We start from the raw sequence: 27927 nt of genomic DNA on the forward strand, positions 1-27927 counted from the left end.
ATGTTTCTGTATTAATCAATCGCATCTTTGGACAGTGATGTAGTGCCTCTGCTGTTTAGGATGATTTTCATTAGACGTGGGACTCCTCCGTTGTGCATTGTTAACTTTCAGAATTAAATGCAAGATTTCAAATTAATTGAACCAAGGTACTTTGTACTTTGCTTTTACAAAGTTAAATTATGAGCCCAAATAAAAACACCAGGCAACTAGTTGCAACAAAATACCTTAATCAATACTAGTGTGAAAATTACAGACATGATTTTTACCTATTCCCCTGCCCTGTACTGTCTGGAGATGCTTCTCTAGCACAACAAGGTGCAGCATAAAACTAGTTAGACCACTGTAAGATCACTTTATGTAATCATCTTTCATCTAAATTATAATATTTTAATATAATTATGAATCATTGAATTAGGAAAAAGTTGGTGGTGACCTAGTTTTTCCAAATTAATTCAATTGACCAATTTTAAACCACTTTTGGTGTGGATGAAATGTGTCATGCCTGAAAATAATATTATATAGTAAAATTTACAATTCTGTGGATGACGTAGGAGGAAATGTAAAATGCCTTCAGATTTTGAAACTGGTTGGTGGAAGCACTGAAGTTATTCTAGGATGTAAGGGAGTACAATAATGATTTTCTTTAGGATAAATAATGATTTAAAATATTGCTTCAGCACTTATCAATTGCAGTTAAACAAGAGATTAGATACAAGAAATCCCTCCTGTGAAGATGCAAGCTGATAAATACAAAATTAAAGAAAAAAAAACTGCAATGCACTTAGTGTGGACTTTAGTGAGTGAGGGGCAAGTCCATTTCTCACTTTAAGTATATCCTATACTTTAGTAGTCAAAACCAGAACATAAAACATGGAACAGTACAGATCAGTACGGGCCCTTCAGTCCATGATGTTGTGTCGACCTATATAAACCTACACCACGATCAATCGAACCGTTCCCTCCTACACAGCCCATAACCCTCCATTTTTCTTACATGCATGTGCCTATCTAAGTGTCTTTTAAATGTTCCTATTGTATCAGCCCCTAGCACTACCCCCAGCAATGCATTCCAGGCACCCACCACCCTCTGTGTGTTTTTATAAACTACCTCTGACATCTCCCCTAAACTTTCCTCCACTCTTCTTAAACAGATGTCCTCTGGTATTGGCCATTACCGCCCTGGGAAAAAGGTGCTGGCTGTCCACTCTATCTATGCCTTTCATAATCCTATACACCTCTATCAAGTCACCTCTCATCCTCCATCACTCCAAAACTAATACCTTTTTTCAGCGAAATCCTTATAAGCCAGGTGATTTTAGCTGGACCATGTAGTTATGGGTAAACAAAATATCTTAAGAGGTCCCACTTTTATAACTGTAACCTTTTTTAATCAATGGCAATAAATTTCAGCCAACTGGTCTATCACTGTTTGAGTGTATAACAGGTCAGACCAAAATGGCACCGTGTGCTTTTTAACAAAATCAGCAGCCTCTGAGTACTGCAGACTCAGAATGACAGGGGCTTTGGTGAGTAGCAACAGGTGGGTGTTTCTGCCTTTCTTTCTCTATGTAACAGTGAAGTTAGGGACTTAATATTGTATAAGGTTGTGCTTAGAATGGAAGTGAAGCCTCTACTGTAAGATATCTTTAGTCACATGTACATCGAAACAGACAGTGAAATGCAACTTTTGCGTCGAGTGTTCTGGCCTATGCTGCCACGCTTCCGGCGCCAACATAGCATGCCCACAACTTCCTAACCCATATGTCTTTGGAATGTGGGAGGAAACCAGAGCACATGGAGGAAACCCATGAAGACATGGGGAGAATGTACAAACTCCTTACAGACAGTTGCCATAATTGAACCTGGGTCACTGGCGCTGTAAAGCATTAAGCTAACTGCTACACTACTGTGCCAGTTACTCCCTGTAATTTAAAGTAGCAAGGTAATTCATGGCAGGAGAATTCAGCCCCCCTTGATATGCTTCTCATGTAGGAAATCAAGGACATTGTATGCAAGAAGTGTTTCCAGCTGCAGATCTTGACTGACCGAATTGTGCAGAGGAAGTTGCAGATGGATTCACTACGGAACATCACAATCCTGAGGACATTGTGGGTAGCATGTTTGGTGAGTTGGCCACCAATAATTATTGGTTGCACAGGCAGAAAAGCAATGGGTGGCCACGAGGCACCAGATAGTGCGGGAGTCCCCTATGGCCATCCTCCTTTCAAACACTTGTACTGCATTTCAATTTGATTAAATTATTTGTAGAGGTAGAAAAATGTGTTAATGAAGACTACATGGACTTCAGTAAGACCTTTGACATGGTCCCACATGGGAAACTAGTCCAAAAGGTTAGAGCCCTTGGAATCCAAGGCAAATTTTGATTCATAATTATACAGTATGGAAACGGGTCCTTTGGCCCAACTCATCCATGCTGACCAAGATGCCTATCTAAGCTTATTTCAATGCAGATTTGGCCCATAATCCCTCTTAAATCTTTACTATCCATGTACCTGTCCAAATGTCCTTTAAATGTAATTGTACCTACCTATACCACCTCATCCCATATACTTACCATCCCTTGTGGAAAAACTTGCCCATCAGATCCCTTTTAAATCTTTCCCCTCTCACATTAAACCTATTGCCCTCTAGTTTTAGACTCCTCTACCCTGGGGGGAAAAGACTAAGCTACCTACGCCCCTCATAATTTTATAAACCTTTATAAGGTTACCTCTCAGTCAAAATTCCAGGAAAAAAGGTCTCAGCATCTCCAATCTCTCATGGCTCAAGCCCTCCAATTCAGGCATCATCCTTGTGAAAATTAGCAAATTAGATCCAAAATTAGCTTGGATTTACGAGGAAGAATGGAAGATTGTTTGTATGATTGGAAGCCTGTGATCAGAGGTGTTCTATGGGGATCAGTACTAGGATCCTTTTCATTTGTCATATGTGTTATCGATCTGGAAATGTACAAGATATGATTAGTAAATTTGCAGCTCTGACATAAAAATTGATGTTTGTTTATAATGAGGATAGCCTTGAGTTACAGGAATATATTGATCAGTTGGTAAAATGGGCAGAGCAATGGCAGATGGAATTTAATTCTGATATGTGAAAAGGATGCACTTTAGGAGGATTAATAAAGGTAACGAATGGCAGCACTCTAGGGACTATTGAGGGGCACAGGAACTTTGACTTTGGATTTCATATGGTAGCAGCACAGGTAGATTAGGTAATGAAGGCATACTGGAAACTATCCTTCATTAGCCAGGGCATTGAATATGGGAGGTTATAATAGTTTTATAAAATATTGGTTAGGTTGCAGCTGGAGTATTGTGTACAGTTCTAGTCACCAGAGTATAGGAAGGACGTAATTGTACTAGAGAGGCACAGAGTGTTACCTGGAATGATACATATCAGTTAAGAGGAGAGGCTGAATAGGCAGGGTTTGTTTTCCTTGCAGCTGAGGGGGAACCTGATAGTGGTATACAAAATTATGAAGGGCATTGACAAGGTAAACAATGGGAGCATTTCACCTGTAAGAGGTGTCAAAAACTAGAGAACATAGGTTTAGTGTAAGGGAGAATAAGTCTGGAGGGCTTTGAAGGAGAATGTATTTCACCCAGAGGGTAGATGGGATTTGGAAAGCACTGCTTGAGAGGGTGGTGGAAGCAGGTACTCACAACATTTAAATATCTAGATGAGTATTTCCATTACCAAGGCACAGAAAGTGCTGGTAAATATAATTAAGTTATTAATGGTTGACATTGACACACTGGGCCAAAGAGGCTGTTTCTGTGACTCAAATGAATAAATGTCTTCACATTTATCTGTCTAGCATCAGCCTACGCTTTTGTTTGTGTTGCTGATAGCAAGGCTGAAGGACATGGGCAGCAGTTTAGACTATTCTAATAGAAAAAAATGGGCCAAAATGATAACTGGCAGAAATAGCCAGTTCTGATATAAGCAAAATGAGTTATGGAAAGTTGGACAATTCAAGATAGAGTCCAGAGGCTGCAATATGCCCAGACATATGAAACTTGTAACAGTGAAGTGGGATGATGAAGCAAAGTGGCAGGCAACCAAGAACTTGGTCACTCCTGCAGACTGAATGCAGGTGCTCTGCAAAGTTTTCACCCAATCTGTGTTTGACTTCTCCAATGACCTGCAGAATTAAAAGCTTTGTTAACCAAATCTTACAAAAGCCAAAATACTATTTGATGATTGTGGTGGGGGAAGAGAGTGGTGGTAGAATGGTAAATTTATATAACACATAACTATGGATGGGAGATATTCCCACTTCCAGAATCCATCATGAAATTCAAATCAATGTGATTGTGCACTAATGGTGGTTGCAAGGCTAAAATCTAGCCCTAAAACCTCCACCCATCATATAAAAGAGGCAGACATGTGTTATGGTCAAATCAGAAGTTAATGCAAAGACAGAGTTTGATTTTCCTTAGTGAGACTGTCCTATAGTTCATTAGAGTTTAATGATACATAACAAAGTAATGGTTTGATTTTCAGCAACAGAATGTTTTGACCTTAAAAGCACTTATTTAGTGTCTACTAAAATCTCCTGGCACAGAATTATCAAAGCTTAGCTTTCACACTTATTGTGTAAGCTAGCCCATCATTCAGTAATGACAAAACTTAGTGTCTTCACTCCAAAATTGCTTAAAAAGTACTCCAGTCATCATTCTCCTTGTTTTGAGTTTGTGGCACAGTGCTGACTAGAAACAGTAAATCTCACAACCCAAGAGTTGCACAGCTGTATTTGATTTCACCACATGAGAAAGACAGATTATCTGCACCTCTGCCAGCCAAGTAAAATACAAGTGAGAAACAATGTTTTGGTCCAAAAATTTAGTAACTTTTTAATTTGGCTTTGGCAAACTGTGTTTAGTAAATGCAAAATTAAATATCCATGCTGTACATGTTTAAAAAGGCTAGGGACTGCAATTTATTCTCCATTTAATGTTGCCAACTGGCTGCATACACTGAGCCAGTAATGTGATTACCCTGGCTCTGTACTTCAGACCTGTCACAAACCCTGATTTTTTTATATAAATATACAAATACAGCTGCTGCTGAACTCAGTTGGGCAAGGAAAGAGACTGATTTTGTGATTCTCAGTTGAATACAATTTGACAGAATAAAGTTTACTTACCAAACTTGCCTTTTAATTATGAATGTGAATTAAGTTAAGCTTATTATGAAGCCAATAATATTCAGGCTGCTCATTGTGAGGCACACAGTATTCAACAGTAATGGATAGTTACAGATAATTAACAGGCTATTTACAGCTCAGTTTCACAACTAGTTAATGCATAATACATAATATACAATGGTAATGTAGTGAAATAAATCTGAAGACATTTAGCATTAAATATTTGTTCAAAACTTTAACAGCACTATATAACAAAACTAGGTTCTTAAATAGTAAACGCTTCATAGAGACAACACACTGAACCGCAAAGTTACAAGCAAATTAACTGCACTTGGGGAAAAAAAACAAATGCAACAAAAATTCAATTAGTAGAACTTGCTTTCTCAGTCACATTGTTTATATATTTCACATCTGTTTTACAAACTTTTTGCCCGTGTGTCTCACTCTATTTGAGTTACTATTCTCCAGATCTAACCCAGATATTAGACACATGCAAAGCAGCCAGGTACAGGTATAGCCTGTTGTGCACAAAAGTTTAAGCTACATCCAGTACACCTGCAGCCACTAATTGTCTTGAGAGCCAGTCTAATCCTTCATGTAGTCCCAAGCCACTCTGGGCATCACAGCCTTGAATATGCCAGCTGCGACCGCAGCATAGCTTGTGCAAACTGAGTAACTGCGTCATTTCTTCGACTGTTAGTGCTCCAGTCACATCCTGTTAAATAAATTGCAAAAAGAACAATTTTTGTTTTATTTTAGAAAAAGGATTTCCTGCAAAAGGTCATTAGCCCATCAATTCAATCTTATTTCTCAAGATATATTTCCATACCAAGCATAATATTTAATATTCAATGACCTTGGATACAAATGAAACCCCACAAGTTTGCTCAGAGGGTTGCAGTTACTCAGTTCATGAGTTATATCTGAAACAAAGATTGACAGATTTTTGGACCTTAAGATGATCAAATGTAAACTGAACTCAGGCTACAGGATCAGCCATGACTCTATGGAGTGCTTGAGCAGGTCTGAAGGGTTTTATGGCAACCTCCTGTTTGTTCAACATTTCTTGTTTCATCTTTCTGAAGTTGCATTTGTTCCTAAATGCAATTGCTCTTTTGGCTCAAGTGCGTGCTCATTCACTTCAAATTTTCTGATTTCTTTACCCATGTATTTCACATTTCAGAAAATTATCAGCTGATCAAACAACCAGCTAAAATGTAGTACATAATAGAAGCTGGGGTAGGCCAATTGCCAGGTCATGTTGGCACTGCCATTTAATAAGCTCAAGTTGACTGCTCATCTCTGCCACTTTCTTACATTGAACCCATCTCTCTCAATTCCCTACATTAAAATTTATCAATCTCTATTTTGAATATACTTAGCACCGAGTCTCCATGGTTCAAGTAATAAACTTCAAAGATTCACTACTTTGTGTGAAATTTCTTATCTGCCTTGAATTGCTGATCTCTTATTTTGAAACAAGGGCCCCTGGTTTTAGATATCCCAACCAGAGAAAACCAACTCAAAATCTACTACCCCATAAAATTTAGTATATTTCAATGAGATCACTTGTCATTCTTTTAAACTCAAAAGAATGACAAGTGATCTCATTCACGAGTACAGGCCTAGCCTGCTTAATTTATCCTCATTACAACAAATCCACCATCCCAAGAATCTGGTGACTCTTCACTGCACTCCCTCTATGGCAAGTACAACTTTCCTTAGGTACAGAGTAGACCTGTAGGCAATATTCCAGATGTCGTTTAATCAGGTAATTGGAGCAAGACGTACTCTGGTGCTCAAATCCTCTTACAATGAAGACCAATGTAGCATTTGCCTCCTATACTGGTGAAACATGAGCCTAAAATGGTAAACCAGTTTGCTCATTAACGTACCTGCTTATTGGCAAAGATAAGGAGTAAAGCATCCCTCAACTCTTTCTCAGTCAACAACTTGGCGAATTCATTGTGTGCTTCCATTAATCGGTCCCTGTTGCTGCTATCAATCACAAATATGACTGCTACAGGAATAAAAACAAAGAATCAAACATTTGTAAATACAATAGAACATAGAACACAGGCCCTTCGGCCCACAATAGTTATGTAAACCAAAATGTTACCAATTTAAAAAGTCTCATTCCATTGGAGTTAATGATTTAACAACTGTTTAAAAAAATCTTTGCTTTTCATCTCATCTTTCTATTTCACTTTCTGCCAGATTTAAATTTAATTAAATATTTTAAGCTCTTGCACGTCTCATTGAGGATTATTCAGTCTCAATGTTTAGAGAGCCAAATTACTGCTTAGGTGTCCACGCATCAAAAATCTCATACAGGGTGGCATGGAAATTGATCTAATTATTGTTAAGAGCCACTCAAAAAAGCCATGGAACATCCATTTCTTGCAAAACAAACCTAATAAAAAAGGAAAATAAATCCTAAGTGGACAAACAATAAAATTAAGTACAGAGTCACTACAAGCACTTCATATGGCTCATTCCAGTATCACAAAATAGCACAATTATTCAGTTTATACCAATAAATCATAATATTCTACACTAACATAGATACTGTCATACCTTGCGTGTTGAGGTAATAATGCTTCCAGAGCGGTCTCAGTTTATGTTTGCCCCCTACATCCCAAATAGTAAACTTGAGGTTTTTATATTCTACAGTTTCCACATTAAAACCTGCAGGGAGGAAAACAAAAGTACTAATTTCATAATTTGTCTCAACTAAAATAATAATTTTAAGAAACTTGTGCTTTAATTTGGAAGGATGTGGGTTGACAAATAATAAATGAGAGAAAAAAACCACACGCACAGACTTTCTGCTTATGCAGCTTGTGGATGAAGAACCAGACAGGTATAGTTGATAGGGTCAAGGAATATTTGTCATAACACTCAGTGGGTCAGGCAGCATCTGTAGAGGCAAAAGGATAGTCAGCGTTTGAGGTCAAGACCCTGCATCAGGTCTGAGTGTAAAGGGGAGATAGCCAGTTTAAAAGAGGTGAGGGGGAAGGGCCAGGCAGGAGCTGGCAAACAATAGCTGGATCCAGGCGAGGATGGGTTGATGGGCAGATGGAGCCAGGTGTGGGAGGAAGGGTTGGAGATAGCAACAGCGGCTGAGAGGTGATTTGTGGAAACAACAAATGGCTGCAGATTAAGGAATCTGACAAGAAAGGAAGGTGATGATTGGAACCAGATAAGGGAGGTGTAGTGGGAGGCAGATGGAAACAGGTTGGGGAGGGGAAAGCAACAGGAGGCCTGGGGTGTTTGGAAAGAGGGGTGTATGAGAGAGGAGCTGGGTGGATCAGAAGGAGAGGGAAAGGAATGAAGGGGATGCAGGTTACTTGAAATCGGAGAATTCAATGTTCACGCCATTGGATTGAATCCATAATCTGCAGCCCTGTTGTCTCCACTAAGCACCTCCCAGTCTGTCACTTTCCTCCCCCATCTGCCTATCAACCCCTCCTGACCTGGATCCAATTACTGCTTGCCAGCTCCTGCCTCACCCCTCTGTACTGGCCATCTCCTCTTTACACTCTTGGTCCTGATGTAGGGTCTTGACCCAAAACATCGACTATCCCTTTGCTTCCATATATGCTGCCTGACCTGCTGAGTTCCCCAACAGTTTGTTTTTTGCTCCAGATTCCAACATCTACAGTCTCATGACTGTATTTCTTCTAATACTTGCTCTGCACACATCTCTAAACATTATATCACTAGTTAAAATTTTCAGCTGTCGAAGTACTAGGAGCTGGAATTCCCTCCAAATTAGTAATATGCCTGAATATTACTTATTTAAGAGCAAAAGTTGCTTGTTAAAGCTTAATGTTATACTATATTAAAAATGCTGTGCAAATACAATATTTATTTTATTAACACAATCAGTCCTCTGATTCGATGCCATTTACCTATTGTCGGAATAGGCTGCATGAACTCATCCTGTTTCAATTTGAAAAGAATAGTTGTTTTGCCTGCTCCATCCAGTCCTAAAGTAACTACACGTATCTCCATTTTAGGTCCAATATGAACACGGTTATCCTATTAAGAAAAAAAATGAAATTTGGATTTAGTTTTGCTGTTAAAATCTGATAAATTTCAAAGTCAGATTTTTCATCAACTGATTGTTATAATGCAGGATTCTGCACTTCATAATGTCACTGCATAACTTCATACAAGGGGACTTCAAAAAGTAATCAAAGCCACTGACAGATTCAGCAGCCACTCAAGCCTTGAGAGATGGCTGTCAACATGTTTTTTTCCCAGCTGACCCAAGTACAAGGCTTGTTCTGGTCCACCCACACAACAGCCACAGATGCTGCCTGGCCGACCGAGTACCCCCAGGATTTTCTGTTTTTATATCACACTTTTCAAGTTTCTTTCATTTGTAGTTTATTTCACACAAGGTGTTTCTTCTGATAACAATGTTACTTTGTGCAACTCCAGAAAAAGGAACAAACTGCACTTGTATGCAGCATATTCATTTCTCAAATATCCCCAAATAAAAGCACTTTTTCCCCTAAACTTTATTAAATTTACATGTGGTGGACCTCTCTGGCAATGCCAATATTCATGCTCATCCCTTAAGAATCAGGTTTATTATCACTGACATGTCATGAAATTTGCACTGTACTGCTGCCGCAGAACAACAAGACAAAAATTACTAGAAGTTACAAAAATAAAGTTGAAAAAGAGGAATAGCGAGGTAGTGTTCATGGACCATTCAGAAATCTGACAGAGGGGAAGCTATTCCTCAAATGTTGGGTGTGGAAATGTTAGTTACCCTTAGTTTTCAACCACAGCAGCATGATAAAAGGCAATTCTGAACTAGTGATGGGCATGCACTAAAGATCAATATAGTACATATTAATTTTTTGACTCATCTCTAAGGGCAACTAGATCCCCCCGAACACCAACACCTTTCTATCTCTCACTACTTAAAAAAATCCACCTATTTTCTCTACCAAAGTGGATGACCTCAGTTTTTTCTTACATTTGCCATGTCCTTGCCCATTCACTTAGCCTCTGAAGCCTTTCTGCATCCTCTTCACAACACACACTGCCACCTAGCTTTGTATCAAAGTTGGATACTTTACATTTCATACCCTCATCCAAACCATTGACATAGATTGTGAAGTCCCAGCGTGGATTCCTGCAGCAGCCAGCAACTTGAAAATGACTTATTTATCCTATGCTTCTGTCCATTAACCAATCCTCAATCCATGCTAGTATACAACTTCAAATGTCACATGCGCCAACTTTATTTAACGATCTTTTGTGTAGCACCTTTTCAAAGGCCTTCTGAGAGTCTAAACAGTACATGTACTGGTTGCTATTTATCCATTCAGCTAGTTACAACCTCAAAAATGTCAAAAGATTTATCAAACATGATTTCTCTTTCATAAATGCAAATTGAAAATTACGGGATTTGGCAGAGTTAAAGTGCTCTGTAACCACTTCCTTAAAAGATTCCAGCACTGTCCCTACTACTGATGGCAGGCTAACTGGTCTGTAGTTCACTGTTTTCTCTCTTCCTCCTTTCTTAATTTGTGGAATTATCTTTGCTACCTTCCATTCTGTGGAAACCATTTTCACATCTATGAAAATTAAGTTCTAACCTTCTAATCTGGAAGTGGGGCAAAGTTGCAATCACACAACCTCAAAGCTAGAAATGACACCAACTAAGCCAAGTCAATACAAGGATGAACCCCATGTTGCCATTTACAGTGAATGGAACCTTTGCATTACTAGCACACAGCAACTGTAAGGTTTCAATAGAATGTATTCAAAATTAATTACACAGCCATTTTTTAAAAATGTTTGAGACTTTTGATAAAAAACAAAATTTAAAAAAATGCAGAATCTATTCCAAAGCATTTTTTTCTCTGAACTCTTCATACCTCACTTCTTACTCAGAACTACTATTTTGTTGCTGTACATTAAAATATTATACTTTTCATTCAAAACTCTCATTTCAGTAAATTCTTTTTTTCCCTGTGACTCAATGCTGTTGTCTGGCCAGCATGCGTTTCTTAAAGTGACTTCTAATTAAAGATAATTTCAGTTCTCCTCTTCTTCTTGGGCAGTCCCCCTGAATTGAGGATGACTTGTGTCCATTCCCATTCTTTGGGTTCTGCGGCGATTTTCTGGGCCTATAAGGGACCACAGACTCTGTTACAGATAGATAGATGGTGGATGGATGAGGAATATGGAAGGTGATATTCATTCTGCCATGTGCTCCTAATAGACTTGACAATCTCTGTGGCATTCGTAGAACATGGAAAAGTACAGCTTTGGAACAGGCCCTTCAACCCACCATGATGCCAAATTAAACTAAACCCATCTGCCTGCACATGGTCTGTATCCCTCTATTTTGTGTGTCTAAAGAACTCTTAAACGTAACTTATCGTATCAGCTTCTACCACCTCCCCTGGCAGTGCATTCCAGGAAACCACCACTCTTTTAAAAAACTTGCCAAATCTCCTTTATACTTTTACCCTCTTAACTTAAACCTATGCCCCCTGCCCCCACTGCTTCACCCCTTACCTGGTTCCACCTATCACCTTCCAGTCTCTGCCTCACTTGGTTTTCTTCCCTCTGCACTCTCGATCCTGAAGCAGGGCCTTGACCTAAAACCTCACCCATCTTTTTCCCTCCAATAGATGCTGCTTGACACACTGAATTCTTTCAGTACATCTTCTGCTCCAAATTCCAGCATCTGCAGGCTCTTGTGTCTCTGCCCTCTAGTATTTTGACATTTCCACCCTGGGAAAAAGAATCTACCTGCACCCTTCATAATTTTATGAAACTTTATCAGCCTTACTAATCAGACCATCTACATTTTCATCCAAATCATTAATATTACAGAGGTCCCAGCACTGATCCTTACTTAACACCACAGGACAGACCTCCAGTCAGGAAAAATGCCCCTCTCCCACTAACCCGATCTTCTATAACCAAATCACTTTTCAATCTAATTTTCTCACTAATGATGCCATGTGACTTAATCCTATGAATCAGCCTACCATTAGGAACCTTGTCAAATGCTTACTAAAGTCCATGTACACAACACCCACTCTCTACATTCAATCATTTTCATCAACTCCTTAAAAACTCAATCAAATTTGAATCAGGACCTCCCCCACACAAAACCACAGTGACTATCCCTAACAAGTCCATACTTTTCCAAATGAAAGTAAATCCTGTCTCCAAGAATCTTCTCCACCAATCTCCCTACCATTGATGTAGGGTCACTAGCCTATAACTTCCTGGAACAGCATTGCCTATTCTCCAGTCCTCTGGTACCTCATCCATGGCAAAGGGAGATACAAAGATCTCTGTCAAGGTCCCGGCAGTCGCCTACTTTGCTTCCCTCAGTATCCTGGGATAGATATCCTCTTGATCCTAATACATGTATAAAATGCCTTAAGATTCTCCTTAATCCTACTTGCCAAGGACATTTTGTGGTACCTTTTAGCCCTCCTAATTCATTAAGTTCTTTCCTGCTTTCTGTATATTCCTCAAGGGCCTTGTCTGATTCCGGGTTCCTAAACTTTGCTTATGCTTCCTTTTTCTTTTTGACTAAACTTACAATACCTCTCATCATCCAACATTCCTGAACCATGCCATACTCATCTTTCATCCTCACAGGAACATGCTGGTCCTCAACTCTAATCAACTGGCTTTTGAAAGTCAGATGTGGATTTACCCTCAAACAGCTGCTCCCAATCAATTTTCTCCAGTTTCTGCCTAATACTGTTGTAATTGGCCTTCCCCCAATTTAGCAGCCTTATCCTTATCCATAACCACCTTACAACTTGCAGAATTATGAGCAATATTCCCAAAATGCTTTCCCCCTTGAAACTTCGATCACCAATACAAGGTATAGTATAGTATAGCCCCACCCCTATTTGGACTTTCTACATACTGTTTCAAGAAACCTTCCTGAATGCACGTAACAAATTCTGTCCCATCCAAGTCCCTGGAACTAAGGGAATCCCAGTAGATACTGGGGAAGTTAAAATCACCCACTACAATAATCCTGTTTTTATTACATCTTCCCATGATCTACCTGCATATCTGTCCCTCTAGCTCCCACTAGCTGTGGGGAGCCCTATAGTATAACCCCATCACAATGACTGCACCTTTCTTATTCCTGAGTTCTACCCATATGGCCTCAATGGATGAACCCTCCGAGATGTCTGCTCTTAGTGCAGCAATGACATTCGACCTAATTAATAATGCAACTCCCCCACCTCATTTACATCCCTCTGTCACATATATAACATCTGTACTCTGGATCGTTGAGCTACCATTTCTCTCTTCTCTCAACCAAGTTTCTGTAATGGTTACAAAAATCATAATTCCATGTACTAATCCAGGTCATCCATACCCACTACACTCCTTGCATTAAAATAAATACACTTCAGACCACCATTCCTGCCATATTCATTATCCTGGCTCTGCCTGTTCCAACTTTCACCAATTCCTCAATCACTCCACCTGCTGACCTATTGCTCCAGCTCTGATCCCCTTGCCACACCAGTTTAAACCCTCGAGTAGAACTAGCAAACCTCCCTGCAAGGATATTGGTGTCCCTCCAGTTTAGGAGCAAACTGTCCTTCTTGTATGGGTCCCATCTGCCCTGGAAGAGATTCCATTGACCAGCTATTTGAATCCCTTTACCCTGTACTAGTTCTTTAATCATGCATTCAACTGTACTATCTTCCTATTTCTTGCCTCACTAACACATGGCACAGAGATTACAACCAGAGGTCCTGCTTTTTAAACTTTCTACCCAACTCCCCAAATTCTTTTTTCAGGCCCTCATCTCTCTTCCTGCCTATTTCGTTAACACAAATTGGACCATGATCTCTAGCTGCTCACCCTTCCCCTTTCAGAATGTCCTGTACCCACTCAGAGATGTCCTTCACCCTGGCACCAGGGAGGCAACACACTATTCTGTAGTCCTGCTCACAGCCAGAGAAATGCCCATCAGTACCCCCGACTACAGAGTCTCCCATCACTACCACCCACCTAAACTTTGACTGTCCCTGTTGTACAAGAGCCCATTGTGGTGCCACTGATTTGGCTGTTGCTGTTGTTATGCCGATAGAGGCCACCCCCAACAGTATCCAAAGTTGTATTTTTATTAGATGAAGAGAATAACCACAGGGAATACCTGCACTACCCACCCGTCCCTCCTGGTGGTCACCCATCTATCAGGCTGAACCTGTGGTGTGACCATCTCCTTAAACTCCTACTTCTGATACTTTCTGCATCCTGCATGCTCCACAGAGAGCTCAACTGCCACTCCAACTGATATGTGCGGTCTGAAAGGAGCTTTAGCTGGACACATTTCCTTCCATTCAGGGAATTTTTCTCCATTTTGATTGGTGAAGGGCTAAGAAATCTTTCAAGGAAATACCGAGAACGTCCTTGATGCTGTTATTTTATCCTCCTGGTAATCTCTTGCTGTACAGAACATGGATTAGAGAACATGTCTTGAAAGGCTGTTGCCAGGCAGGATATCAACATGGCCTGTTCACTAAAACTGGCTTGGCTGAATGCAATTAAAGCCTCAATGCTGGGGATCTTGGCATGGGAGAAGTATCATCAATGCTGTCTCCACAAAATCCACTGACAGGGTCAGTGAATCAATGTCACTATTTCCATTCCACTCCATATAAAGATTGTTTATCCAAATCTCATCTTGTTTTATTTGCAGATGGTTAACTGCATATTATGTAATTTCAACAAAATTTCTTCCAACAGGCTTCTCTAGATAAATAAGTGCATCTAGGGTATGCCAAAAAAATTATTAACTTTTATTTGGCTTGCAACACAGATAGAATGAAGATACTGTGCACTAGATCAGAGAGAAAAAAAAGTCAGCAAAGAAGAAAAAAATACTTTACCTTTGTGAAGGTTACAGGGATACTGGCATCCACTTGGATATGATCAGCAAGTTCAGTGAATTGTTGCTGTTGCTTCTGTAACGTTTCTAATAAACGAGTAATCTCCTGTTTAGCCATCACTACCCGACAATCATCCTAGTGATGAGGAAAAAGGGAATTCAGTCATTCTGACCTCACTACTATTGAAGAAGCAATAATAAAACAGCCAGTCAGCCCAACATTTGTTATTGCAAAAATGCTGGAATCCATTTTAAGGAGGTAATAAAGGAGGGCAGGCACAGTAGTATAGCAGTTAGCATAACGCTATTACAGTGCCAGAGAACCAGGTTTAATTCTGGCCACTGTCTTTAAGAAGTTTGTACGTTCTCCCCGTGTCTGTGTGGGTTTCCTCTGGGTGCTCCAGTTTCCTCCCACATTCCAAAGGCGTACAGGTTAGGAAGTTATGGGCATGCTATGTTGGCGCTGGAAGCGTGGCGACACTTACAGGCTGCCCTCAGAACACTCTGCGCAAAAGATGCATTTCACTGTGTGTTTCGATGTACATGTGACTAATAAAGATATCTTACCTTAATAGCAGGACATTTAGAATATCATAAGACAATCAGAGTCAATGTGGCTTTTATGAAAGGGAAATCACGTTTCACAAATTAGCTAGAATTCTTTGAGGTTGTAACAGTGTGGATAATGGAGGACCTGTAGATGTAATGCATTTGGATTTACAGAAGGCATTCAAAAAGATGTCACTAAGCATTACCACAGAAGAGCGCATGGTGTTGCAGGTAATATATTGGTGTGGACAGCAGTGTGGCTAACTCAAAAAAATAGATTTGGGGTAAATAGGTCATTTATTGCCTGGCAATTGGAAAGTAGCATGGTATCACAGGGATCAATGCTGGGACTTTAAATATTTATAATTTATATTGATAACTTGGAATGAAGGTCCAAGTGTAACATAACCAAATCTGCAGGTGATACAAAAATAGGTGGGTTAACAAGCGGGTATACAAAGAACCTGCAAAAGGGATATAGATGGGTTTAGTGAGTGGACAAGAAGTTGGTAAATGTGGGGAAAATGTTAGGTTACCCACTTTGGAAGGAAGAATGAGAAAACAAATTTTTCAATTATTTGAGTGGTGAGTACAAAAGGTGGTGATACAAAAGAGATTTAGAGGTCATCATACATTAAACAAAGTTTAACATAATGTAGCATGTAGCTACAAGAAAGTAATTAGGAAGGCTTATGGAAATGTTGGCTTTTACAACAAACCCTATGGGGTATAAAAGTAGGGAAGTTTTGATGCAACTTTGCAGGACACTGGTGAGGCTGCACTGAATTTTGTTTCATGTACCAGGACCCCTACATCCCTTCTGTATTGCAACATTGTGTCTCAAACTGTAAATATAGTAGAAGACCAGACTTTTTTTTTAAAATGGGATTGGTTGATAAAAACATGATCACAATAACATAATATCTCTCTACTTTTGTTTTCTGGAGTAGTACCATGGAATCCTTTACATCCCCTCCAACTAACGTCGGGACAACATTCCCTCAATAATGCAACGGAGTCTTGAGTTCTCAGGTCTACAAGTGGACCAAGATATTCTGATTTATAGTGCTTCCAACTAGGAGTGGCACAGTGGCAGAGCTAATAGAGCTGCTGCCTCACAACTCCAGTGATCAAAGTTCAATGCTGACCACTTATGTTGCCGGTATGGAGTATGCATGTTCTCACTGTGATCATATGGGTTTTCTTGGACTGCACCAGTAACCGCCCCACATCCTAAAGACGTGCAGGTTGTTATGTTAACTGGCCACTGTAAATTGCTCCTTGTGTGTAGATGAGTGGCAGAATCTGGGAGGAGTTGAGGAGAATAAAATGGGATTAGTTTAATTGGGTACCCGATGGATGGCATAGACTCGGTGGGCCAAAGGGCCCGTTTCCTGCTGTATGATCTGTGTTTTTCTTGTGTGATTCTAAGACAATGGCTGGAATTCATAATTGTTGAAACATTGTATTTCTAGTCAGTATTAACATGGAAGGTTGCCAATTACTCCTTTCTCCACCCTTCTCCTCTGATAAGAGGAGGGAATAAATATCAAATAGGAGAAAGGGCAAGAGAAAAAATGTACTACCCAAAAAGTCAACAGAATGGTCAAAGATGGTCTGGTACATGAATTGGCTATTGTAAGTTGGTCCTAGCATGTGGGTGCTAGAAAAATCAGGGAAGAGATCAGCACACGAAAGATTATAGGTAAAGGGAATGCAACTAATGATAACACTTTGAAAGCCAGCATAGACTGGATAGGCCAAACAGCCTCCTTCTAGGATGCAAGAAAGTGAGAAATAAAAATAAGAATGAGCCTACAAATCTGGAATTTAAAAGATTGAGAGTTGATCTTATTAAAATAGAAATTTTTAGTGGACTTAACAAGGTAAATGGTGTGAGAATATTTTGCTTGCTGGAGTCATCCAGCACTATGGAAGAGGTGGCATAGTTTCAGGATAAGGATTAGGCTCGAGATGATAGGCAACCTCTCAGACAGTTGTAACTCTTCCACAAGTATTATCTGTGGGTTCTGAGTCATTAAGTATATTCAAGATTTTTAGAGAACAGAAGAATCGGGGGTGGACAGGAAAGAGGAAAATGAGTCAAAGATTAGCTCAGGTCTGAAAGGCAGAGCAGATTTAAGCAGCTGTGGGACCAACGCTCCCAATTCTTTTCTTATGTAACAATCACATCCACCATTTTCTTGGAAGCAGTGAATGCAAGAGCTGATAAAATAAATTGTGGAAAATAGGACACACTCTTAAATGCATATTTTGCTGGTATTTTCAAATCAGGTCCATTTGTTCCAATAAAAATCTACATTACATTACAATAGTTATTACGTTTTAAAAACAATTTTAACCTTTAAGTGTTATGGAATGTGTTACTATATGGATTAGAACAGTTTACCAATTCTGCAGTGCTGATACAATACAGACACTGAAATGATTTCCAGTTAACCAGTCAGTCTCTAGTTTTAATTCTTAGTGTAGCTGAAATAATCCCATGATTTTATTCAATTACAGCTCCTACTTTAATGCACTTTGTTTCTCTTTCACCATGCAGTATTATAATAGTTGGCATTATGCCTGCAAGTTGAGGGACCAGAAACAGGGTATAATTATACTATTCCATTGTAAAGGATGCTTAGGAGACAATTCCAACTTGTAATCTGTATGTTTAAAAAAAGTGAGCTGACCTTCCTCCAAGAGAACTACTGTATCACAATGTTTCAGCCAATGGAAATCTTAGGATGAATTTTTTTTTTAAATTGTGTCCTGGGTAAGAGTTACATAAAATGTTGTTTCATGGCTTTACCACCTACCTGTTGTAGTGTTTTTTCACAGTGGAGACAAGCTGTTGAAACCTGAGACAGTAGAATTGTCATGTCCTCTTGCTGTTGCCTTAGCCATATCAATTTCTCTCGCACATGAGCATCAACTACACTTAGTGCCATTTCCTCCTGTCGACACAGTGTTTCATGCAATTCTGCGAAGTATGCACGAACACAGGATCGAGCATTCTCAGCAGTACCTGGAATCTACAGAAGAGAAAACAGGGTCACACCATTATTGAGGCCCATACTCATAACAGAAGCATCGTAGAGTCTAATGTGGGATGTGGGAAATTAGCAAGAGGCCTTCTACCATAATTATGTAGCATAACACATCAACATTCAAGAATCCACCACTTCGACCTCATTTACTTAAATCTTTAAGTTATTGTGCTTATTCATTCTGCTGAATAGTCAACATAGTTAACTGAATCCAATCTTTACTAACGATGGATGTATGTTACACAAGTCAGGCAAAGAACTACGATCAGTGATCAAATATTTTGTATGGGTCAAAGAAACAATACCAGATTTTCAGAATAAATATCGATTAAGTGATCCCTGCTACTCTTCAGCTCTTTGACGACATGCTCACCCAGACTTGCTTACTCACCTATCCCCTGCCTGCATGTGCTCCTCCCCCTTCACCCCACCTTCTTATTCTGGCTTCTGCACTCTTCTTTTCCAGTCCTGATGAAGGGTCTCAGCCCCAAACGTCGACTGTTTATTTCCCTCCATGGATGCTGCCTGACCTGATGAGTTCCTCCAGCACTTTTTGTGTATTGCTCCAGATTTCCAGCATCTGCAGAATTTCTTGTGTCTCTGTTTTACTGCTCCACTGTGAATTCTCTTCCAGGAATGTTGACCCTGAAGAAGTTTTCCTCCTCTCTTCGACAGGAGTTCTGTGAGACCCTCTCTCACTGCTCCCCTTCCGTGATCTCTGCTGCTCTTCAACCACGTGCTCACCCAGACTTGCTTACTCACCTATCCCCTCCCTGCGTGTACACCCCCTCCCCCTTTCTTATTCTGGCTTCTCCCTCTTCCTTTCAAGTCCTGATGAAGGGTCTCGGCCCGAAACATCAACCGTTTATTTCCCTCCATGGATGCTGCCTGACCTGCTGAGTTCCTCCAGCACTTTTTGTTTATTGCTCCAGATTCCAGCATCTGTAGAATTTCTTGTGTCTCCGATTAACATGATGAGTTGTCAATAAACAAAGATAACTGAATGCAACAATTATTAGCACAACAATAAAACAATCAAAAATATTTACAGTAATGATGCTGAGGAAGATCTAAAAAGAAATCAATATGATACTTAACAAATTATAGGCAAGAATACTAAAACCCTTAAAAGATGCATTAGACTTACATGTTCTGTGTGAGCCATTCCAATTCTGTTTTCCACTATTTGTTCTCCTCCTTCAACTTTCTGAATAATCTCACCTAGTTTTCTAGAATAGTCAGAGATTTCCTCTGTAAAAGTGCGAATGCAGTGTGCCATATCCAAAATAGATGCGCGGATTTGATCTGCTTCAGTTTCTAAGAGTGTATTCTGTGATTAAAAAACATTTATCTTTGATGTAATCTGCATTTTAATGTTACTAAACAATAGTTCCTCACTTCTACTTTAAGAGCATTTTCTCCAAACTCCTACCAATAACCACTTTTCAATCGCAGGAAGCCAAATAATGTTTTTCTGAATTATTTGCTTTGAACCCATTTCTGATCAGTGTAGCAGCAAGCAGTGGGTTAAATTTCTTTGATTTCACTTCCCAAGAAAAGTGAAACAGTCAAAATAAGATTACTACAGTTATACATCATAGCTTGGGCAAACTATGCCATGGGTTGAACAACTTGTAAAGTGATATCTCAGCATTAGCAGTTGCAAAGATTCACCTGGCTCAGTTTCCAACAAATGATAAAGTTAATGTATGGGTTGACAATATCAGTGACACTTTCTTCCAAAAAAAAATAATCTTGACTTAATGCCCTTATATCCTAATTCTCTCTGGTTAACGCTTAGGCTAGGATTTTCAGTTGCAATGTGGCTAACACATTAAATTATCTAATTCAGCTTATTAGTTGTGAACTTCTTAAGTCATTTCCAGAAAAAGACCACCTGCTTATCAAATCAATTACACATTTTTTTGGGTCCATATGAAGGGAATGTGGCAGGCAATTTAAGGATTGGTGGGGGGGGATTGGAACCTGGCTCTGTGGTGAAAACCAAAAATCAAGCTCTGCTACCAGATGATTCTGGGGTTAAAATCAAGTCTGTTGAAAATATACATAAAATAAAAAATAAAACAAAAAATACATAAAAATTACAAATACCTTGTGTCCTTGATGCTTGGCATATTCCTTGCATACACAGCACATTAAGGGGCTTGATTGACATCCTTCTTCTAAACAAACAAATTCGATTACATGCACTTGGTGTTGAGAGCACATGGTCTTCTCATGTGGTTTGTCAGCCAGAGGTACTCTTCGATGTTTGGCCAACGTCCGTGTAGAGTGTGTTAACTGGGAGCAGTCTGCACAAAGATGAGTTGCACACACAGTACAATACATGGATGCATCATGGTTTTCATCTTCATCACAGCGGATAATATGCTTCATAAATATTTAAAACAAAAAAAGTAGACTGTTAACTTGTATATAGCGAAGTAGTAAATTTTTTTCCTGTCCATTTCTAACTGGTTTTCTACACAAACTCTACCATGAAAAGCAGATACACTAATGACATGTTATCATTCCAATTATATAAATCAGAATAAACAGTTCTACATTGTGCACAGCATCATTACTAAACAGCACATTTTAAATTACTTTGCACACTGTACTATATGTAAATTAATTACCAACGTTTGGTGTTCTAGCAAAACACATTTTTACTCCCCCCCCCTCACATCCCTCCGCCCCGCCCCGCCAAAGGCCCTGCTCTTCTTGGTAAAGTTTTAATGCTTTTGTTTAAACCCTGGAAATAGAAGGAAGCTTTAATCCTCCTCACCAACACCTCTCCAAACATACTCCTTCGCCCCCACCCCCCCCAACCCATAGTCAAAGTACAGCAGATGAGATTTTAAAGCAGCTTATGTAAACAATATACAATTATGTGAAAATCAAAACTGCACATGCTGGAAATCTAAAATAAAAACAGAAATTGCTTGAAGTACTCAGCAGGCCAGGCCACAGCTGTGAGAAGAGAAACAGACAATATACCATTACATTTGGAATATTATCTGCCACCAAAAGTTGAAATGAATTGTTCCTCCTTGTCCAATTATTTCCGTTGCTAAATTACCCATGCTTAAATATTCCACTTCTCAGTTGTTTTCCCCAAATAGCTGTAATTTCTCTCTCAAGGACATGTCCAATTCCCTTTTGGTACTATCACACAATTCCTAATCATAGCAATTATTTTTTCTCCTCCACTTTGGCTTCGGGTATTTTGTCCATTACCTTAAAACTGTGCCCTCTAATTACTGATCCTTCTACTGACATCTCTCTCGCATCCAGCACTTTCACAGCTATTATGAGATTAATAGCTACATACCTCTCCTGACATTCCCAGAACCTCGTCAGAAGCTCCATGGTGATTGGCACTGCCATTCTGCAACCGTTCTAGGAGTTCCAGCAAAGCAAAATTTTTCTTTAAACCCCAGACACCTGAATCACCTGTCAAATTAATTCAGTTAGTTTGAATCACGTTTTTGCTATTCACCAAGTTATTGACAGTTTTTGAATGGCAGTAATTTTGCATATTTTTACCAATCAGCACAGTAGTGTAGCAGTTAGCACAATGCTATTACAGCGCCAGCAACCCTGGTTCAATTCCTGCCACTGTCTGTAAGGAGTTTGTACGTTCTCCCCGTGTCTGCGTGGGTTTCCTCCGGGTGCTCCGGTTTCCTCCCACATTCCAAAGACGTACAGGTTAGGAAGTTGTGGGCATGCTATGTTGGCACCGGAAGCGTGGTGACACTTGCAGGCTGCCCCCAGAACACTCTACGCAAAGATGTATTTCACTGTGTGTTTCGCTGTACATGTGACTAATAACAATATCTTATTATATACAGTAATTTTTTAGGATTAAAATATTTCTCAAATCATTCAAACATTTTTGGATGGGCCAAAGCACTGCAATCTTTCCTATACGAGGAATTTTGTGTATGAGTATTAATGTTGAATGTAGTAAAATGGAACCAAGTCTGAGGGGTGATACATCTAGCAGAACTGCTGCCTCACAGATCCAGCAACCCAGGTTCCAACTTGACCTCTGGTGCTGTCTGTGTAGAGTTTGCATGGTCTTCCCTGTGACCATGTGGGTTTCCTCTGGGTGCTTTGGTCATCTCCCATATACCAAAGATATGCTGGTTGGTAGGTTTACTGACCAGTGCAAATGCTCCTAGTATGTAAGTAGTATAATCCGAGGGAAGGGAGGCAGGGGTGGGGTTACAGTGTGAATAAAATAGGATTGGCGTAAATCAGTGCTTGGTCAGTGGGGACTTGGAAATGTAAAGGGCCTGTTTTCCTGTTGTATGATTCCATAACTGATCCTTAAAAAATTCTACACTTTATAATTTATTATTTGGCTTAATAAAATTTTCAACTTGTCCATTCAAACCGAACAACAATTAAAGAATGCTTCTTGAACATCTAAAGGTTTTTGCACTGTACAATTTACCTCAAGCTTCCGTGGTTAACTAATACTTTTTAGATGCATGACTATATAGCAACCTCAGAACATTCAAAAATTGATTTAACAGCTTATCAGGTATTTTATGTGTATTCACCCACGTAAAGTTATTGTGTAAAGCAAAATAACAGGAACAGATGATCCATGTTATAATGCTGGTTGAGAGACGAGCCACCGGGGTGGGGGGAATGGGGGCAGGTGTGTGAAGGGCACTCAAAATAATTGTATGGGATTAGAAATTAATATGTAACCTTCCTCTCCCACTAAATAACTACTACTTACTACCTGGGATATCATTTTTCAAGTGCGCTACAGAAAATGTTTTTCTTCTGGATAATGTTCATTCTGCCAAACCTCTTAATTTTACACCCACCAACAATATTATGATCTAGTTACAGCCTTACAAGCTACTGAATAAACTAAACAAATTAGGGTAATCTGGTAACTAACATTACAATAGGAAAATAAGACGAAATTTAAATTTGTAATCCTGAATGAAGCCAATAAAATTGACCCTATTTTAGTATGAAAATAGAAATAATACAAACTGCAGGATGGTTCAATAAATTTTAAACATTTAAATCAATTAGAACTGTAAATTCCTTGACTAACCTAGTTCAGTCACCTGTCGGTCAAATGGACAACGTACCGCTCTCCCTTGCAGCGGGAGGCGGGTGAGACAATCATGGCAGACTGTGTGACCACAAAGGAGCAAGCGAGGTACTTTGTCACCCTGCAGACTGAAAACATCTTCACAAACTCCACATTCTAAAACCTAAAAATTAAGAAACTCAAACAGGTGATGCAACATAGTACAGAATTGAACAAACAAAGATTCTACACATTTGATCAGATTTCCAGCAGGGGATTTAGAGCGTGGGAAGAAAGCAGCACATCATTTGCAGGAGTAAGTTAAATGATGACTGCAATCAATACAGGTTTGTTTTCAATCAATTTGTCTTGACAGTGAATGGGCATTCAAGTACGCATGATGATCAGGTTTGATCTCAAACTTCACGTGCTTGCACTTTGTTTACTTTTTTTGAACACTTTAATTTTGGAAGAAATTACAAAAACCACCACCCCCACCACGCCCCCCCCCACCACCACAACCACTCCCTCATACCCCCTTTCTGCATCCCTCCATCCCTCCTCCTACCCCGACCCCCTTCCCCCTCCTACCCCGTCCCCCTCCTCACCGCCATCCCCCTCCTTACCCCACCATTCCTCTCCTCCCTAGCCCCGCCCCCCTCCTCACCCCCGTCTCCCGTCCCCCTCCTCACCTCCCATCTCCCTACCCTTCCCGTCCCCCTCCTCTGTCCCCCCCTCCCCGTCCCCTCCTCCTGGTCCCCACTCCCTCTCCCCTCCCCTCCTCCTCCCCATTCCCCCTCCCCATCCCCTCCTCCTCCTCGGTCCCCCCTCCCTGTTCCTCCTCCCCATCCCCCCTCGTCCCCCCTCCCTCCCGTCCCCCCTCCCCTCCTCCTCCCCACCCCCCCTCGTCCCCTCCCTCGTCCTCCCTCTTCCCCTCCTCCCCGCCCCATCCTGTCCCCCTCCCCGTCCCCGAACCCCCTCCCGCTGTCCCCACCCCATCCTTCGTATCCCCCTCCTCCTCCCCGCCCCTTCCTGTCCCCCGCCCCGTGTTCCTCTTCCCTGTCCATCCCCCCTCCTCCATCCCCCTCCCCTCCATCCCCTGCCCCTCCTTCCAACCCCATCCCCGTGCCCCTCCCTCCCTCCAACCCCGTCCCCCTGCCCCCTCCCTCCCGCCCCCCGACCCTGTCCCTCTGCCCTCCCTCCGAACCTGTCCCCCTGCCCCCTCCCTCCCTCCCGAACCCACCCCCCTCCTACCTGTCCCCGTCCCCGCCCCCTCCTTCGTACCCCACTCCTGTCACCCTCCCCGTCTCCCTCCTCCCTGTCCATCCCCCCTCCTCCATCTCCCTCCTCCATCTCCTGCCCCTCCTTCCGACCCCGTCCCCCTGCTCCCTCCGACCCCATCCCCGACCCTGTCCCCCTGCCCTCCCTGCCGCCCCCCCCGAGCCCGTTCCCCCCACTGACCCTGTCCCCTGCCACCCCGACCCCCGCCCCCTCCTCCCCTGACACTGTCCCCTGTCCCTCCTCCTTCCTGCCCCCGACCCCATCCCCTCCCTCCCCATATCCTTCCTCCCTCCCCGTATCCCTCCTCCCCCTCCCCGTATCCCTCCTCCCCCTCCCCGTATCCCTCCTCCCCCTCCCCTCCCCCTGCATCCCTCCTCCCTCCCCGTATCCCTCCTCCCCTCCCCCCTGCATCCCTCCTCCCTGTATCCTTCTCCCCGCCCCCTCCCTCCCCATATCCTTCCTCCCTCCCCGTATCCCTCCTCCCCCTCCCCCTGCATCCCTCCTCCCTCCCCGTATCCCTCCTCCCCCTCCCCTCCCCCCTGCATCCCTCCTCCCTGTATCCTTCTCCCCGCCCCTCCCTCCCCCGTATCCTTCTCCCCGCCCCTCCCTCCCCCGTATCCTTCTCCCCGCCCCTCCCTCCCTCCCCCGTAACCCTCCTCCCCCGCCCGCTCCCTCCCTCCCTTCCTCGTAGCCCTCCTCCCCCACACCCTCCTCCGTTCCCGTTCCCCCCCCCACCCCCCCCGAGCAGCCCGGAACCCTCCCCCCGCCTCACCTTCACCGAGCGCGGCCCCGCGGGCGGTTGGTTTGCCGCCGCCGCCGCCATCGCGGGACAGACCAACACCAGCACCTTCCAGTATACAAGGGGTGGGGAGATTCACAGTCCCGAGTCCAGCTCGACATCTGTCCATTAGCAATCATAAAATACTTTCAACTGATAATATGATCAACGACACACCAGATTAACAAAACCTTTCGTTAAGTCTTCAAAGAAGGTGTCGTGTAATAATCAGGATCGTCTCACTTTGGCACCCATAACTTTAATGGTTTTGTCCATAATGTACTCCGGGTCACGGGCTGGACCAAAACTGCGCATGCTCAGATGTTGACCCAACTTGGTAGAGCTGGCATTATAATCAAAATTCATCTGTTGCAATATATGATGTTTATGCATTAAAATAAGTCAATGCGTTGAAAAGATGTAGAATTAATGTTAGCGATGTCATAAAAATAACTTGAATTACATACAAGAACAGCATACCTATAGGCATGTCCAAGTGATGGGAGGATGCAACGAACAATGATCTACGTGAAAAGGAAAGAGCTTATCAGAAAAGACATGAGTTAAAACTCAAAGTTTAACTTTTACAGTCTCAGAACTGCAGTGAAATGTGCAACATAATAATAAAAATTGAAGACAACATATGAAAGCCAAGATAGCTTATCCATTCAGAAACTATTTGGGTTACCTCCTTTGACAATCCCTCAGGATGGAGAGTAATTTGCTTCATCTTCCGTTTTGTGCTTTCTGAAGTGGCTGATCAGGCCAATGTGGGAATCACAGAATCTTCCACTGATGGGGCAGATGGTAGTTGACAGGGCAGGTAGGTAGTTTGAGGTGGTACACTCCTTCTATCATTTACACAGAGCTTCGGTGTACTTCCAATGCATGGAAGTGTTGAGCACATCCTTGAATCTTTTTCTCTGTCTACCTGTTAACCTATTCCTATGACAAAGCTTGGAATAGAGGTTTAGGAATCTGGCATCTGGCATGCAAATGACATGACCTGTCAAATGTGGCTGTCTGAGAGTAATTTGAACTTCAGTGCTGGCATTAAGGTTAGAAGTTTAAGGGATTTGACATGTGACCAAATACTCTCACAAACTTCTACAGATGCATTGTTGAAATTATCCTGATTGGTTGCATCATGGCCTGGTACAGCAATCCCAACGCACAGGAAGGCATGTGGGTGTCGGGAGTAGTGGACACAGCCCAGTCCATTGTGGGCATAGCCCTCCCCACCATTGACAGCATCTACAGGAAACACTGCCTCAGGAAGGCAGTATCTATCATCAAGAATCCCCACCATCCAGGTCATGCCCTCTCCTTGCTGCTATTGTCAGTCTGGAGGTACAGAAGCCTGAAGTCCCACTCCACCAGGTTCAGTACTAGCGATATTGACTGGTTACAACCCTAAACATACTTCAGCAATGATATACTACAGACCACCTCTTGCACTACCATGGACTTGACTCCGATGGTGTCTTATTTTTTGCACTAAGGTCTTGTTTTTGCATAGTTTTTTTATCGCTCTCTTCACTGTCTTGTATAATTTATATTCTTGTGTTGTCTGTACATACACACCTGTGATGCTGCTGCAAGCAAGTTTTCATCGTACCTCACCATACTTGTGCACATGACAATGAACTCACCTTGACTTGGGCTGTTGGTCTTAGAGAGGAAAGTGATACTGGTTCACTTAGCCTTCTCATGAATTTGGAGAAATTTGTTAAAAAAAAGGCATTAGTGGCATTTTCCAGTGCCTTGACATGACTGGCATAGACAGTCCATGTCTCAGAAGCATATCAGATGACAGAGATCACTACTTCTCAAGCTGCATTCCAGAATGTTACCAAATGGAATTTGATACCAATCCATGTAAGGAGATAAGAGGGTAGATGGCTAAAGTGTTGTTCAAAAGCATAAGTTTTAAGGAACCTCTCAAAGGAGGAACGTGGGGCTGCCAACAATGGTGTGTTTGGGAACTGCAACAAACTTTCTTTCTGCAGTGTGACATCTCAGCTCCAACAAAGTTCCTCTGGTATAGGACTAACCATCAGAATTAATGGGAAGCTATTAAAACTATGGTGATTGCACTCTAGAACCAAT

The 27927-nt window shown here is 41.5% G+C and overlaps 1 protein-coding gene across 2 annotated transcripts; it reads right to left on the reverse strand.

The window, feature by feature from the left end:
* Positions 1–5161: 5161 nt before the first annotated feature.
* Positions 5162–26184, reverse strand: trim23 (tripartite motif containing 23). Of its 2 annotated transcripts, none has more exons than XM_052035987.1 (11): positions 25813–26184; positions 23781–23943; positions 22029–22150; positions 20807–21085; positions 19842–20024; positions 18464–18679; positions 15091–15225; positions 9085–9214; positions 7748–7858; positions 7066–7187; positions 5162–5885 (listed from the first exon to the last, which is right to left on the reverse strand). In XM_052035987.1, exons 1-11 carry the CDS (start codon positions 25861–25863, stop codon positions 5706–5708), a joined length of 1692 nt encoding a protein of 563 aa, XP_051891947.1. In that variant the 5' UTR covers positions 25864–26184; the 3' UTR covers positions 5162–5705. The 2 variants fall into 2 exon arrangements, with proteins under 2 accessions (XP_051891947.1, XP_051891936.1); XM_052035976.1 differs by having other exon boundaries at positions 7066–7190.
* Between the last annotated feature and the right edge of the window lie 1743 nt (positions 26185–27927).

This window comes from Pristis pectinata, chromosome 2 (assembly GCF_009764475.1).
Source record: "Pristis pectinata isolate sPriPec2 chromosome 2, sPriPec2.1.pri, whole genome shotgun sequence".
Lineage (NCBI taxonomy): Eukaryota > Metazoa > Chordata > Chondrichthyes > Rhinopristiformes > Pristidae > Pristis > Pristis pectinata.